Here is a 14,729-nt window from a genome sequence, read left to right as displayed (position 1 = left end):
GGTGTCTTTACAAGGGACAGATCTCCTAGACCCCTCCGTAACCAGGTAACCAGTCCTGATAGCACAATAATGGTGATGGACAAACTGGACCTTCTCTGCCCGCAGATGGACTGAGGTAGGAAACTCACAGCACTGACTCCGCAATGTTCCCGGAAAAACGTTTAGGCTGAATTTAATCATGAAGACATTTTCAGACAACTTCAGAATGTAGATCATTGAGCCAGACAGCTGACCTGTCCTCTACAAACGAGTCCATGTCACCACCATCAATGACAACAACAAAAAGATGAGGAAATATTTCGGGTTCAAAATAACTAAAGAAATGTAGCTACATTATCTTTTTACTTTTTTTGAACCCAAAATATCTCTTCTCCTTTTTGTTGTGTGATTCGTGGTGACATGGACTGTGTGAAGGAGACAGGTCAGTTGTCCTGCTCAGTGTTCTACATTCTGCGGTTGTCTGGTGATTACCTCCTATGAAACTCAGGCTAAGCGTTTTCTGCAAGAACATGGCATTGTTCATATTCTGCACTGGCAGAGTCCCGGGTGACATGCTGTCTCCTGCCAGCGGCTCCTGACTCCTGTTCTCTACAGGATGGAATTGAGAGGAGCAGGGCTAAGGCCCCTCAATGCTGTTTGTCCATCTGGGAATTGGTCTCCTTGGGTATTCATCTCAAGTGGAAATGGGATGAATTGTGGTTTCTCAAATCAAAGGAGTCTAGTGGTTTGCAATCATCAAGAGCATTCTGTGTCTAAAATTCAATCCTCAGCGAAAGACCGCTGCAGTGCTGTGTTTGGAATTGAACTTGCTTTGCTGTTTTAGTTTTTTTCATCAAATGGAAAAGCTACTTTTTGTGACATCCTTTCATCCTTTTCATCCTTCCAGCAGTATTTGGAATCTGTAGGAGAGAGGAAAGAAAAAATGAAAAGAGCATTATGTCAGATCCTGCTGATGGCTGAGTCTGGAGGGATTGCTAAGTGGTGATAGCCCAGGGGCAAACTGAGCTCCTGCTGGGAGGATGAGCTGAAGCCTGAGCCTCAGGCTGACTGAAGAGGCAAGCGCCATCCACAAGTGAGAAGAAAACACCCCTGAACTTCCAGTCAGCCTGGAGTGCAGATATAGGGACCTGCCTATGCCCAACCAGCAGCCGATGACATCAGCCCCTTTCTTCCTGATCCCCTTTGTCCGGAGCAGAGTGATGGCTTTTCACACCTCCCAGGGAGAATGTGCTCAGCATCAACCATGCACACTCAGAAGCAGAGGGCTGTAGAAGGAGAGGGCCCTTTGCAGAGAAACCCACCCCCTTACAACTCCATGTCCCAGTCTTTTGGGTAGGAGCAGTAGAGCAGATTATGGAAAGAACCCTGGATGTGAGAAGCACCAGGGGCCTCAGAAAATACCCACAAATAGGGAAGAGAAAAGCAGTGGGAGAATGAGTTTTCATCATAGACAGAGAAATAAGGAGTGAGGGCCGCTAAGAGCCATAGATGTGATTGCCTTGCTACGCTAAGCTTGCAGGCCAGGGAATCTGCATGCCAGTCTCCACTTGCTGAAGGGCAGTTTTCTTTTGATCATTTTCGGTTTTAGGACACTTGAGGCGTGAATGTGGCCAGTGATTTGATGCCCATGTGTGTTGTCAGCTGAGCCTTCAAGACCGTCACCTTCCAGCTGGGGAGGGTTCTTCATTCCAAAGGAAGACTCTAAACCCAGCTCTGAAAATAAAACCACAGACAATGGGATCCACTGGCATTGATGATCTTACTGTGACTCTCCTTCTACCCAAAGAACATCAAGGAAGGAAAAGTGGCATCCAAAGGGTGAGGGGAAGCCAATGGAGTCACTTCGATGTTTTCTTTTTTGTTGATCTTTCTCACATTACCCAGCAATGACAAGATTGCCAGGAAGCAAAGACACTCCCAATCCACAAAAATATTCAAAAAACATAGGATTAAGAAACACAAACAGATTACAGGTAGATAAAGAAAGGAAATCACACTGTATATAGACTGTGCTTTTGGGAGGGAAGAGATTATAAAGATCAAGCAAAATCAAAGTTAAATCAGAGCTGAGCTCAAACAGGAGATGGGGATGGCAGGGCCTGGCAGAGCAGCAGCCCATGGGACACAGAGGTGAGATCAGACAGAGGTGACAGCAGATGACAGAAAAGAACCAAGGAGACTAAATCTGGAGAATTTACAAAACTTGTACCATTATATGATCTACTGCATGTATATACACCCTATATAGCATACACACCAAATATGCTTACTATATGTGACAAATGACATAAATGCATATATCTATATATATTAATCTAATGAAAAAATATTATACAGGGATTTGGGAGATATTGAATGTAACAGTATAATCACTATTATCATCCATAAACATTGGAAAAAATAGAAACATGAGAATATTGAGAAGAAAAAGTATGGTGAGAAACAAATGACCACTTGGAAAGCCAGGAGAAATCACCAGGTGAAGGAACATAAAACAAAAGGCATTCATTCTGTCCTCTTACCTGGAGCCTGGTTCATGCTCTAGACTCCAGGGAAAATGAGCAAGAGAGGGTGTGTCTGAGCCAGTGGGGTGATTCTTGGCTGGGGGTGTGGGAATCCATGGAGAAACAAAAGAGATTCCAGTAGGAATAAATCAGTTTAAATACTTGAAGTTATCACGGCATGTATCAGGGACTACACAACCCCCGACACTCGCTGAGCGTCTTCCACATGTCCTCTCCACGGACCCAGATGGTGCTGGTTATCTCATGTGACCCTCCCTCCTCCTGAGGACATGGGTCTCCTTATTCCTCAGCTGAGGGCATTGCCTGACAGATGAGCACCAGGCAGCCCCGGGGGCTCCAGGAGGAGATATTGAGTGGGACAGAGAGTAAGGATGAACACGACCTAGGGTTTTAAAGAAATCTGAGCAAAAGTGGATCCCTGGGAGATGGAAACTGAGGACATGGCCATGGACGTGAGTGGAGATGATGAACTAAATGGAGTTTCATAAAAGAGACTGACTTGTACACTTTCCAAGTGAAAGCTGCCCTTTTATTTCAAAAACAACAGAAAAAGCAGAAGAAGCTGGATATTTCAGGAGACTGATTTGTGGGCCCAGGATTTTACTGAATGTGCCTAATAGGTTACTACTGAAAGTGTCTGATAAGGGAAAATTGGCCTCATGAGGGATGGGGAAGGAGAGGAAGCAAACTGGCAAAGGAGACTTTCTGAGAAAGGAAAGGAAGAGGGGTCCCTAGAAAGCAGAGATCCGAACAATTGCTCTACCTCAGATGAAACAACGCATGTGAAGTAACTTTCTAAGTGAATTTGCCAGAAAGAGAAAAGGATTCGATATTATCTATTCATAGGTTTATTGAGCAATTGTTATTGAATCTAGCCCTCTGGAAATTATCATAATTAATACTCTAATGATGGCAGGTAGATACTATTTTTCAGGTATCTCATATGAGGGAACTGAGATGTAAATAGCAAAAAGACAAAAACCTTGGCCAAAGTGAGCAACCGGAAAGTGGCAAAGCCAGGACCTGAGGGCAAATTTGATCCTAAGCCCCAGGCACTTGCTCACCAGCATCGTGGATTTCAACTTGACTCTGAGGGAGCATGAAGAGGCCCCATTGTCTCCTCTACCCACAGTACCATGACCACCAACACCCAGATTAGAGCTTTCTGGTCCCACTTTCCTTCCCTGCCTTGGAAAGGCCATTGGTTCCCAGGATCAGCGTTGGCTGTGAAGCTGCAGGTGGTGGAGGAAATGCCCTTTCTGGTTAAGCCATAGCCACAGTCAAACCCTTGATCCAGCTGTAGTCACAAAGAATTGGGCACCAGAGTGCTTGGCTGCAGCTGTGCCTGTGAAGCCTGCACCTCTGACAGGTGGTGGCTGATGTCTCCACTCCAAGGCCTGTGGGGATCAGCTTCCTGGGTGGGAGCTGAAAGAGAAGGGGCTTCAGTAGGAACAACCTCAGTTTTCCATTTGTTAAGCATACCCAGAACACCTATCCTCGATGTGCCTGCCTCTCAGTAAAGCCACCCAGTGAACCAGGCCACACAGACAGACATCGTGTAAATGTAGGCATGGTCACCTTTCCTGTCTGTGCCTGGGGATGCTGAGATGGCAGGTGCCCAGGCTGGGTGTCCCTTAAGTGAAATACCCCTGCTTCAGCCCAGAAGGGTTTGGATTGGCTAACAAGGTCATGCCAATTATTCTGTCATTATTTATCTCTTTCCAGTGGCCTAGCGGGAAAGTTCTAGACAGCCCTCAGAGCATAGGAGAGGAGGAGTTATTTTTCTCCACACATAGGGGTATAAGAACAGGGCAAGAGTTAGAGCTGCCAGGCTTTGGGAAAGAACCATGGAAAAGGGGGCTGGGATCCTGTAGCCTAAATACTAAATGAGGAAAACTTTTCAGGGTTCTGGAACATTTTGAATTTCACATTGCCTAAAATGGTTTTACCACCTGCCCACACATATACATCTTATTGCCATATAGTGGGTGTCCGCAGCCATAAGCAATGTTGTAGAGGGACTAGTCCCTTCGTGGACACTTAGGGGCCACAGGTATTATCAATCAGCATGTGTGGTTCTGTAGGGAGGCAACACCGAGCACAATCCTCATCTTACCCACTCCTCCAGTGGGGTCTGGGCAGCACCCCCTCATAAAAATTATTGCTATTTCCACAGGAAGAGAAAATCACACTCTCAGAAAGTGGACTAAGGAAAGACTTCCCATGGACTCACACCAGTCTAGATCAGTCTCAGAAGAGGGACGGGGCCCTCAGGGCCTGATCCACGTTGCTGCAGGGCTCCTCTCTCTCTTCCCCTCTGCACATCCTCATTCTCACCAAGGTTTTTCTAAGTTTTCTTAAAAATGCCTTCCGTGTATCTGTTCTCCTTTGTCTTCCTGAGAGGACAGTGTATCAGACTCATCACTAATGCCTGGCTTCATACACCCCCCAACTGCTTTCTCTGATTCTGCCATCTCCACACTAGCAATTATACCACTAGCAATTTATCACTCAAAAGCCCTGTTCTTTCCGTTTTCCTACTCTGCTTCTGAAAACTCTCTCTCCATTGCCCACTGCGTGACTCTCCCTGCTCACCCTGCCTTTGTGCTCCTTCTGTCTTCTGCCCCATGATCCTATCCAGCATCACCTCCCACCACTCCCTCATACAAATTCTCCCCTGGAGTCAGGCTGGCCGCTCCCTGGCCCAGCCCTGCACAGGGTGCCTTCCAGCTTCTGGATCTTTGTCCAGGAGCACTTCTCTTGGCTTGGTGCGGCCTCCTTAGTTACTCAGGGTACAGTTTATTGATCATTAACCGTCAGTTACTTAGGACACTCTAAGATTTTAAGATCGTTCATACTGGGCAAATGAGAAAAACATCCTGAAACAACAAATCTCATCGGTGAAGACTGGGCAAACAAACACAGGTCTCTCTTTCTGATCCTCTGCACTTGCTATTTAGAATCAATGTCTAGGAATGTTTTTAATTATCACTACTTGACTTTGTCTTGTCATTTTATCCCTCTTTTCTAGACGACTGAGTCTTATTAAACTTATACTTTGAATATTCTTTGCATTTGCAGGAGAAAAGGGAAAACATTTTCTCAAACTTCTGTTTTTTAATTTTTTATTATTATACTTTAGGTTTTAGGGTACATGTGCACAATGTGCAGGTTTGTTACATATGTATCCATGTGCCATGTTGTTTTGCTGCACCCATTAACTTGTCATTTAGCATTAGGTATATCTCCTAATGCTGTCCCTCCCCCCTCCCCCCACCCCCCACCCCACAACAGTCCCTGGAGTGTGATGTTCCCCTTCCTGTGTCCATGAGTTTTCATTGTTCAGTTCCCACCTATGAGTGAGAACATGCGGTGTTTGGCTTTTTGTCCTTGCAATAGTTTACTGAGAATGATGTTTTCCAGTTTCGTCCATGTCCCTACAAAGGACATGAAGTCATCATTTTTTATGGCTGCATGGTATTCCATGGTGTATATGTGCCACATTTTCTTAATCCAGTCTATCGTTGTTGGACATTTGGGTTGGTTCCAACTCTTCGCTATTGTGAATAGTGCCGCAAGACACATGCACATGTATGTTTATTGCGGCATTTTCTCAAACTTCTAAAGTACTGTAGTATTGTTAGTTGGGCAGGTGGGAAAAAGTGCTCAATAATAGATCAAGTGATAATTTAGGTTGTATTCTCCTTGGTTCTACCAAGCTTTCTTCTGTAGGGAGAGGATGGATGGAGCAGATCACTTGTGAAACCACAGCTGGGGTCAGGGCTGTGCACTGTGCACACTGTTCACACATTACTGTCATGAACCCACACACAGGATACATCCTTGTGTAATCTGAAGGGTGCATTCATTCATCTCGGGCCCGTCTGCATGGATGATTGTGGCCTCACCAGGCCATGTTTCATGATGCCCTGGCACAGCCTGCCTATATCAGAGGCATCTCACTTCTGAGACATGTGTCTGAGCATTTCCCTTCCTCCTTGTAGGAGCCCTGTCCTGGCTGGGCTGTTCCTGAGACAGAGCCATGCAGCTTTACGGGGACTCAAGGGTGACCAAGTTGACAGTAGAAATCCTGGGGACAGGGGCTGGAGATAGACTAAGACCTTTCATCCCCTCTGTGATTTTCCAGGGAGAACCTCATGGAGCTGTAGGTCCCCCTGGAGGGACTGGAGGAGCCACTAGCTCTGCTCACAGACGAAGTGCACAGAGGTATTCATCCTTGGGGAATCTGTGCCAGGGGCTGCAGGAGTTGTTTGTACCAGGCTAGCAACTTTTCTGTTTCAACTCATAATTATTCCAAATTAATTTCTACAAAAGAGAAAAGGGTGAGCACCCATGTCGGCTCAGCCCTGACACGTTCCCCCACCAACAGAGAAATGACAGCCACTGTGCTCTGGAGTCAGGTTGATATGGGCCTCGGGGTCCCACCGCGACTAGTCAAGACATCCTGGGCAAGTGAGTGGACCTTTCTGAGCCTCGGCATCCTCAGCTCTAACATAGAGATGCCACCGTCCACTTGGAAGTGTCCCTGGAGCACTGAATGAGATACAGCAAGGACAGAGCTTGCTTAGCAAGGTGCCTGGCATACCACAGATGCAAAGTCAACGTGTATTTTATTTGTGTTTCATGAATCGCTGTGATCCTGAGAAAGCCTTTGCATCTTTGAAACTCAGGGAGGAATGGAAAACAGGAAAGGGGATGGTCCCAACATGAAAGACACTTACCAAAATAGGGTAGAGGCCAACATGTTTGTTGCTAGTTTCTTTTCTTTTTCTCTCTTTCTTCTTTTTTTTTTCTTTTTTTGAGACAAGGTCTCTTTGTTGCTCAGGCTGGAGTGTGGTGGTACAATCACAGCTCACTGCAGCCTCAGCTTCCCAGGCTCAGACGATCTTTCCACCTCAGCCCCCCGAGTAGCTGGGACTACAGGTGTGTGTCACCGTGCCCTGCTAATATTTGTAGAGACAGGGTTTTTCCATGTTGCCCACACTGGTCTCAAACTCCTGAGCACAAGGAGGCCACTTGCCTCGACCTCTCAAAGTGCTAGGATTACCGAAGTGAGTCACTGCATCTGGCATTGTTGCTAATTTCATTATAACATATTCATATATTTTGGGGGACATCACAGAGTTACTTGCTCTTACTAGAAGATAATTTGATAGGTAAAACTCCCAACACTCAGGCCAGGCACGGTGGCTCATGCTTGTAATCCCAGCACTTTGGGAGGCCAAGGCAGGTGGATCACCTGAGGTAAGGAGTTCAAGATCAGCCTGGCCAACATTGTGAAACTGCATCTCTACTAAAAATACAAATATCAGCCAGACATGATCATGGGCACCTGTAATCCCAGCTACTTGGGAGTTTCATTAATGAGAATCACTTGAACCTGGGAGGCAGATGTTGCAGTGGGCAGAGATCGCGCCACTGCATTCCTGCCTGGGCGACAAGAGCGAGACTCCATCTCAAAAGGCAAAAATTAGCTGGCCATGGTGGCGAGCACCTGTAATCCCAGCTACTCAGGAGGCTGACGCACAAGAATTGCTTGAACCTGGGAGGTGGAGGTTGCAGTGAGCCGATATCACAGCATTGCACTCCAGCCTGAGTGACGGAGTAACTGCGTCTCAAAAAAAAAAAAAAAAAAAAAAAAAAAAAAACTCCCAACAATCCACATGACATTCCCAGAAAAAAAGGAAAAAAAATATATAGAATGAGCAAGAAGAAATGAATGTTGGATTGTTTTTTCTATATACATCCTGTGAAGCTGCTATCTCAAGGGGCACTTGCTCAGAGGAAGGGTTTTCTGGAGATCATGGGGATGGGAACCAGTCTGGTTTGTTCATCATTTTGGCCAGCACTTCATCTGGTATACGAGTTGTCAATGGTTTCTGTAGGAATATAGCACTGAAACCAACACATGGTTGAAACTACAGTCCCACACATGTAAAAAACTACTAGAACTCTACAGAGGATGCAAGCCACGGCCTTGCTTGGAGGAAGGGACACTAGACAGCTTCAGTGGAGGGAAGCCACCTCAGATGAAGTAGACAACAGTCCCCAACCTTTTTGGCACAAGGGACTGGTTTCATTGAAGACAATTGTCCATGGACCAGGGTAGGGGGGATGGTTTGGGGATGATTCAAGAACATTACATTATTGTGCACTTTATTTCTATTATTATCACATTGTAACACATAATGAAACAATTACACAACTCACCATAATATACAATTATTGGGATCCCTGAGCTTGTTTTCCTGCAACTAGTTGGTCCCATCTGGAGGTGATGGGAGACACTGACAGATGGTCAGGGATTAGATTCTCATATGGAGCATACAACCTAGATTCCTCGCATGCTCAATTCACAATAGGGTTCAAGCTCCTATGAGAATCCAATGCTGCTGATGATCTGACAGGAGGCGGAGCTCAGGCAGTAATGCTCGCCCGCTGCTCACCTCCTGCGTGTCATGGCCCAACACAGGTCCATGGCCCCGGGAGTTGGAGGCCCCTAAAGTAGAGAATCCAGCTTGGGACACAGAAATCATGAAACAGGCCTCCAAAATAATTGAGCAAGACTGCAAGCACATGTGAGTGGCCAGAAAAGAGATAAGGGCACTGCTCAGGGCATGCAGTTAGCAACATAATTTCAGAAAAGAGAGATGCCCTATCTTAAAGAATGACAGCATCTGATCTTCGGCAAACCTGACCAAAACAAGCAATGGCAAAAGGAGTCCCTATTTCATAAATAGTGCTGGGAAAACTGGTTAGCCATATGAGAAAATTGAAACTGGACCTCTTCCTTACATCTTACACAAAAATTAACTCAAGATGGATTAAATACTTAAATGTAAAACCTAAAACCATAAAAAACCTAAAAGTAAACCTAGGCAATATCATTCGGGACATAGCCATGGGCAAATACTTCATGACTAAAACAACAAAAGCAACTGCAACAAAAGCCAAAATTAACAAATGGAATCTAATTAAACAAAAGAGCTTCCCCACAGCAAAAGAAACTATCATCAGAGTAAACAGGCAACCTACAGAATGGGAGAAAATTTTTTTAATCTACCCATCTGACAAAGGTCTAATGTCCAGAATCTACAAGGAACTTCAATTTACAAGAAAAAACAAACAACCCCATCAAAAACTGGGCAAAGGATATGAACAGACATTTCTCAGAAGAATACATTTACATGGCCTACAAACATATGAAAAAAAGCTCATTATCAGTGGTTATTAGAGAAATGCAAATCAAAACCACAATGAGATAACATCTCACACCAGCTAAAATGGAGATCATTAAAAAGTCAGGAAACAATAGGTGCTGGCGATGCTGTGGAGAAATAGGAACGCTTTTACACTGTTGCTGGGAGTGTAAATTAGTTCAACCATTGTGGAAGACAGTGTGGAAATCCCTCAAGGACCTAGTACCAGAAATACCACTTGACCCAGCAATACCATTATGGAGTATATACCAAAAGGATTATAAATCATCCTACTATAATGACACATGCACATGTATGTTTATTGCAGCACTACTTAACAATAGCAAAGACTTGGAACCAACCCATATGTCCATCAGTGATACACTGGATAAAGAAACTGTGGCACATATACACCATGGGTTACTATGCAGCCATAAAAAAGAATGAAATCATGTCCTTTGCAGGGTGAATGACATGGATGAAGCTGGAAACCACCATTCTGGGCAAACTAACACACGAACAGAAAACCAAATACCGCATGTTCTCACCCCTCAATGGGAGTTAAACAGTGAGAACACACGGAAACTGAGAGGGGAATAACACACACCAGGGCCTGTCGGGGGTTGAGGGGAAAGGGGAGGGAGAGTATTAGGAGAAATACCTAATGTGTGCAGGGCTTAAAACCCAGATGATGGGTTGATAGGTACAGCAAAGCACCATGGCACATGTATAGCTATGTCACAAACCTGAACATTCTGCACATGTATCCTGGAACTTAAAGTAAAATAAAATAAAATAATAAAATTAAAAAAAGGACTGTTATAAAAATTTCTCCAGGTAGGCTACTGTTGTCAAGATTTTGCAATGACCCCTCATCATTCCCCTCTCTGTCCTGTTTGGATACCCACAGTCTGCTCTTGTGAGAAGATGCCAGGTGATGGATGAGTCACTTGAGACAAGAGAAGGGGATGTTCTACCTCGTGGATGTCTGTGCTTAAAACTAGATCCAAGAGCCAGATTCAAAACAAGCTCAGTATACAGGGCCTGCCTGCAGGGATGACCTGTCTCAGCTGCACAAGTTGCAGAAAGCAAAACAGAAGGAGGCTGCCTAAGAGAACAGTGGGGCTTTGTGACCTTCAGGCTGGAGTACTCACAGGCTATATCCAGAGCAGAGCAGGCAAGCTGATCCTCCAATGAGTACAAGGTGCCACTATAAGCCTGGTGGCAGTCATACGGGTCATGGGAAACTGAAGGAGTCAAGTAAACTTCATCCAAGGAGTTCTTTGGGACCTCCTGCTCCTCCACCTGTAGCAGCTCCCGTCTCAGCCTGATGGGTAAAGATGACATAAGGTAAACACCAGAGAGAAACAAAACCACTGCACCCAGCTGGTTCTATAGGAAGGCTCACAGGAGGGGCCAGAGGAAGCAAAAGACAGTCCCCTCAGAGAGATACAACAATGCTTCCCTGTCTTGGCAGGAGACAGAGAGCAGCAGGTGCTCAGTGCACTGGGCAGACAATGAGCTGGGGAGGAAAGAGTTGGAACAATCCCTGTGCGAAACTGCCATGACAGTGCATTCAGCACTTTTGCATACATTTTGTTGAAATTAGCATCAATGGCCAAATGAATACACGTTCTTAAGTCTTCACAGACAGTTAGTGCATCCTTAACATCCCTTGCTCTCAATATTGTAGCAGGACGTGAGTAATTTTCACTCACTTTCCTGCTATCAAATACTTGCAAACATGGTATTATCAAAGAGGCAGCCATCAGATATGCACCTCACCTTCACTTTAAGCAAAAAGGACAGAAAAGAGGACTGCAGAAAACGTCTGTGACTTATCAGTTCAACAGAGTCAACTGAATGCAGATTAGTACAATTGGCAGGGATTAATAAGGAGAAAATACAAATACAGGTATACAATGAACAGAGTCAACATTATGAACATGGCTACTTTATGGTTGGCTGAACAGATGAAACAGGTATATTCAGCACACTCTCTGATTTTCCCTGCATGTGGAGTCTCCAGATATCAACACGGAATTAACTGTCCATGATTCCTCAGAGTTACCTGGGGCATGGTGGATCTTGGCCTACTAGCTCCTCTTGATCCTTTCTAATTTCTGCAAATAAATTCAGACAGGGACAGACACATTAAGCAGGTTCCCCTACACACACAAACAATCCACTGTGCAATCCTAACATAGGAACATCAGTTTCCTCAGTAGGAGAACAGAACCTTGTGAGAGAAATATTCCAGGAGGCCTGAGGTCCTGTCATGAGAGAGGTGCCCTGGATTTCTTCCCTGAGCCTAGGGGTGAAATCTCCCTGTTCTGGTAGATCATCATCCCAATATCATCACTCCTGATTTTGTGCAAACAGTTATGCAATATTTTTTACACCAATTCAAAGCAAATATCCCAACTGCTTTCCAGCGGAAAACTGCAATATCTAGCCTTCTCTCATTAAATACCCACATTGTTCATGGTTGCGAGGATGTTAGACACTGAAATTAGAATGAAGGGGGTAATCAACAGACTCTTGAATCAAAATGAATCTTTGGTGCTACAAAGAAACATTGGCTATGTGTTCTCATTGTTCAATTCCCACCTATGAGTGAGAAGACTGTTGTGGGGTGGGGGGAGGGGGGAGGGACAGCATTAGGAGATATACCTAATGCTAAATGACGAGTTAATGGGTGCAGCACACCAACATGGCACATGTATACATATGTAACAAACCTGCACATTGTGCACATGTACCCTAAAACTTAAAGTAAAAAAAAAAAAAGAAACATTGGCTATTCATGGGATCTAGGAGTGACAAGGCCCAGTCTTGCTTCTGCAAACATAAAAGGTAATAGACTGCTCAGCTAAGACAGGGCAACATCGAAGACACAGAGAATGAGGCTTGGTTCATTGAAATCTGGGTAATATCTTTAACAGAAATGTAGTCAAAGATGCCACTGGCCTTGGGCAGGCATAGAACCTGAAGGAAAATGGTTGGGAAAAGAAACTTGTAAGGATCACAATAGCCGGCAAGACAAAGTTTATTCAGATTAAGAGGCCTGACAACACCTGTTGGGCATGTGCTGCATACATTGGTGTGAATTTTTCACACTTGCCTGAGGTCCAGCATCCTAACAATTGGTCCAGGATGCCACAGGAATGGCCTGAGACTAGGAAGAGGCCAAAGCTCATGGACCCACCTTACATCTGTGTTTCAGCCTCGACTCCAGAGTGATGCAAATCTACATATATATCTAGGTCCAGCCCGCAGTGATGACAACTCTCAGCCCAGCCAGGGGTGGGAGGCCCAAGGATTCTGGGGTCCACCTGGGACTTATATCACCTTCACAACGGAGTACTCACTGTCTACGTCAAAAGCCACGCAGGCTTGCTGTTCCTCTAATGAATGCAGGGCACTCCTCATATCAGACTGGTAGGAGCCAGTCAGATTAGGAAGGATTGGAAGAGTGGAGTCAGCTTCATCCCATGCCTCCTGAAGGACTTCATGCTCCTCCACCTCTGACAGTTCCCTATTGAGCCTGTTGGGGTAAGAAGGTCTAAAAATTAATCCATGGAAAATCAGGTGCCACAGAATTCTAGCTGAATTTGGTGGAAGGCTTGAGACAGTGGTTGCAGAAATCAGAGGTGGGAATCTATTTAAAAAGAGGAAAAGTATCCTCTAATTTGTGGGATCAAGTGTGGCTTCCAAAGGTTGTGGGGCTGTGCTCAGGGAACCGGCCAGATTGTAAGGTGATGGGGAGGGAGAAAGGAAGTCCTCTACTAACACCCTCATGACACACAGTATGGAGAGATTACTAAAGCAGTGGCTTCAGTGGTTTTGCATAAAATGAGTTGAAGTTGATACGCAATAGCCACATGAATATAGCATTAGAGGAATTTCAGACTCCAAAACCTTTTGCCTTCAGGCAGGCCTCTTATTCTCAATATAGTGAAAGGCTATGATTTTTTTTAGTTCCTTTTCCTATTGCCAAAGTCCTAAAACATGATAAGGAGAAACAAGCCGAAATCAAGTCTGCATCACACTGGTTGTGGCCCCGCACCCAAGCGAGAAGGGACAATTGCAGGGACTCCCTAGTCAGGTGTGTTGACCTGAGTAACCAACTGCAGGTTATTAAATGTAAGAGGGAGGAAGTAATTGGAACCTATGCAGGTACCACCATGAAAACAGACAACCTTATGCCTAGGGATAATTTGTGACTAGCTGAAAGGATAGATAGATAGATGATAGATGATAGATAGATGATAGATGATAGATAGATAGATAGATAGATAGATAGATAGATAGATAGATAGATAGATAGATGATAGATAGATAGATATAGATAGATAGATAGATAGATAGATAGATGATAGATAGATAGATATAGATAGATAGATAGATGATAGATAGATGATAGATAGATAGATAGATAGATAGATAGATAGATAGATAGATGATAGATAGATAGATAGCACTTTCTGTTTTACCTAGATCTGGAGTTTCCAGCTGTCAACAGTGAATGAACAGTCTACAGTATCTGAGACTTACCTGGGGCACAATACTTCTTGGTCTTCCATCTTCTTTCAGTCATTTAGATTTTCTACAAATAAATTCAGACAGGGCTGTCACATTAAGCTAATTCCCCTGCACACATGTCCAATTCACTGTCCAATCCTATCACAGAGACATCTAACTTCCCAGTGTGAGAACAGGATAATGCGAGAGACATATTTCAAGAGGCATAATGTCATGTCTCGAGAGAACTGGCTTGTTGGCTTTCCTGAGCCATGAGGCAAAATCTCCCTGTGCTAGTAGGCCATCATCCCAACATCCTCCATTCTGACTCTGGCCAAACATTGAAGTAATCCTTTTCCCCACAGACTCTAGGTAAATAGTTAAACTGCATTGTAGGAGAGAGACTGTAATATTCAGCTTTCTTCACCAAATACTCAGGTTTTGATGATTTAGAACAGGG

At 44.6% G+C, this 14,729-nt stretch overlaps 1 protein-coding gene across 1 annotated transcript in view; it reads right to left on the bottom strand.

Moving 5' to 3' along the window:
- Positions 1 to 759: 759 nt before the first annotated feature.
- LOC115837636 (putative neuroblastoma breakpoint family member 7) overlaps positions 760 to 14,729 on the bottom strand; it is a 655,832-nt gene continuing 641,862 nt past the window's right edge. The window contains 1 exon segment of the mRNA XM_030824746.1: positions 760 to 899. Coding sequence (XP_030680606.1) covers positions 760 to 899 — 140 coding nt within the window.

Source organism: Nomascus leucogenys, chromosome 12 (genome assembly GCF_006542625.1).
Source record: "Nomascus leucogenys isolate Asia chromosome 12, Asia_NLE_v1, whole genome shotgun sequence".
Lineage (NCBI taxonomy): Eukaryota > Metazoa > Chordata > Mammalia > Primates > Hylobatidae > Nomascus > Nomascus leucogenys.
The sequence above is the reverse complement of the archived record's forward strand: the minus strand, read 5'-3'. Positions and strand labels throughout refer to the sequence as shown.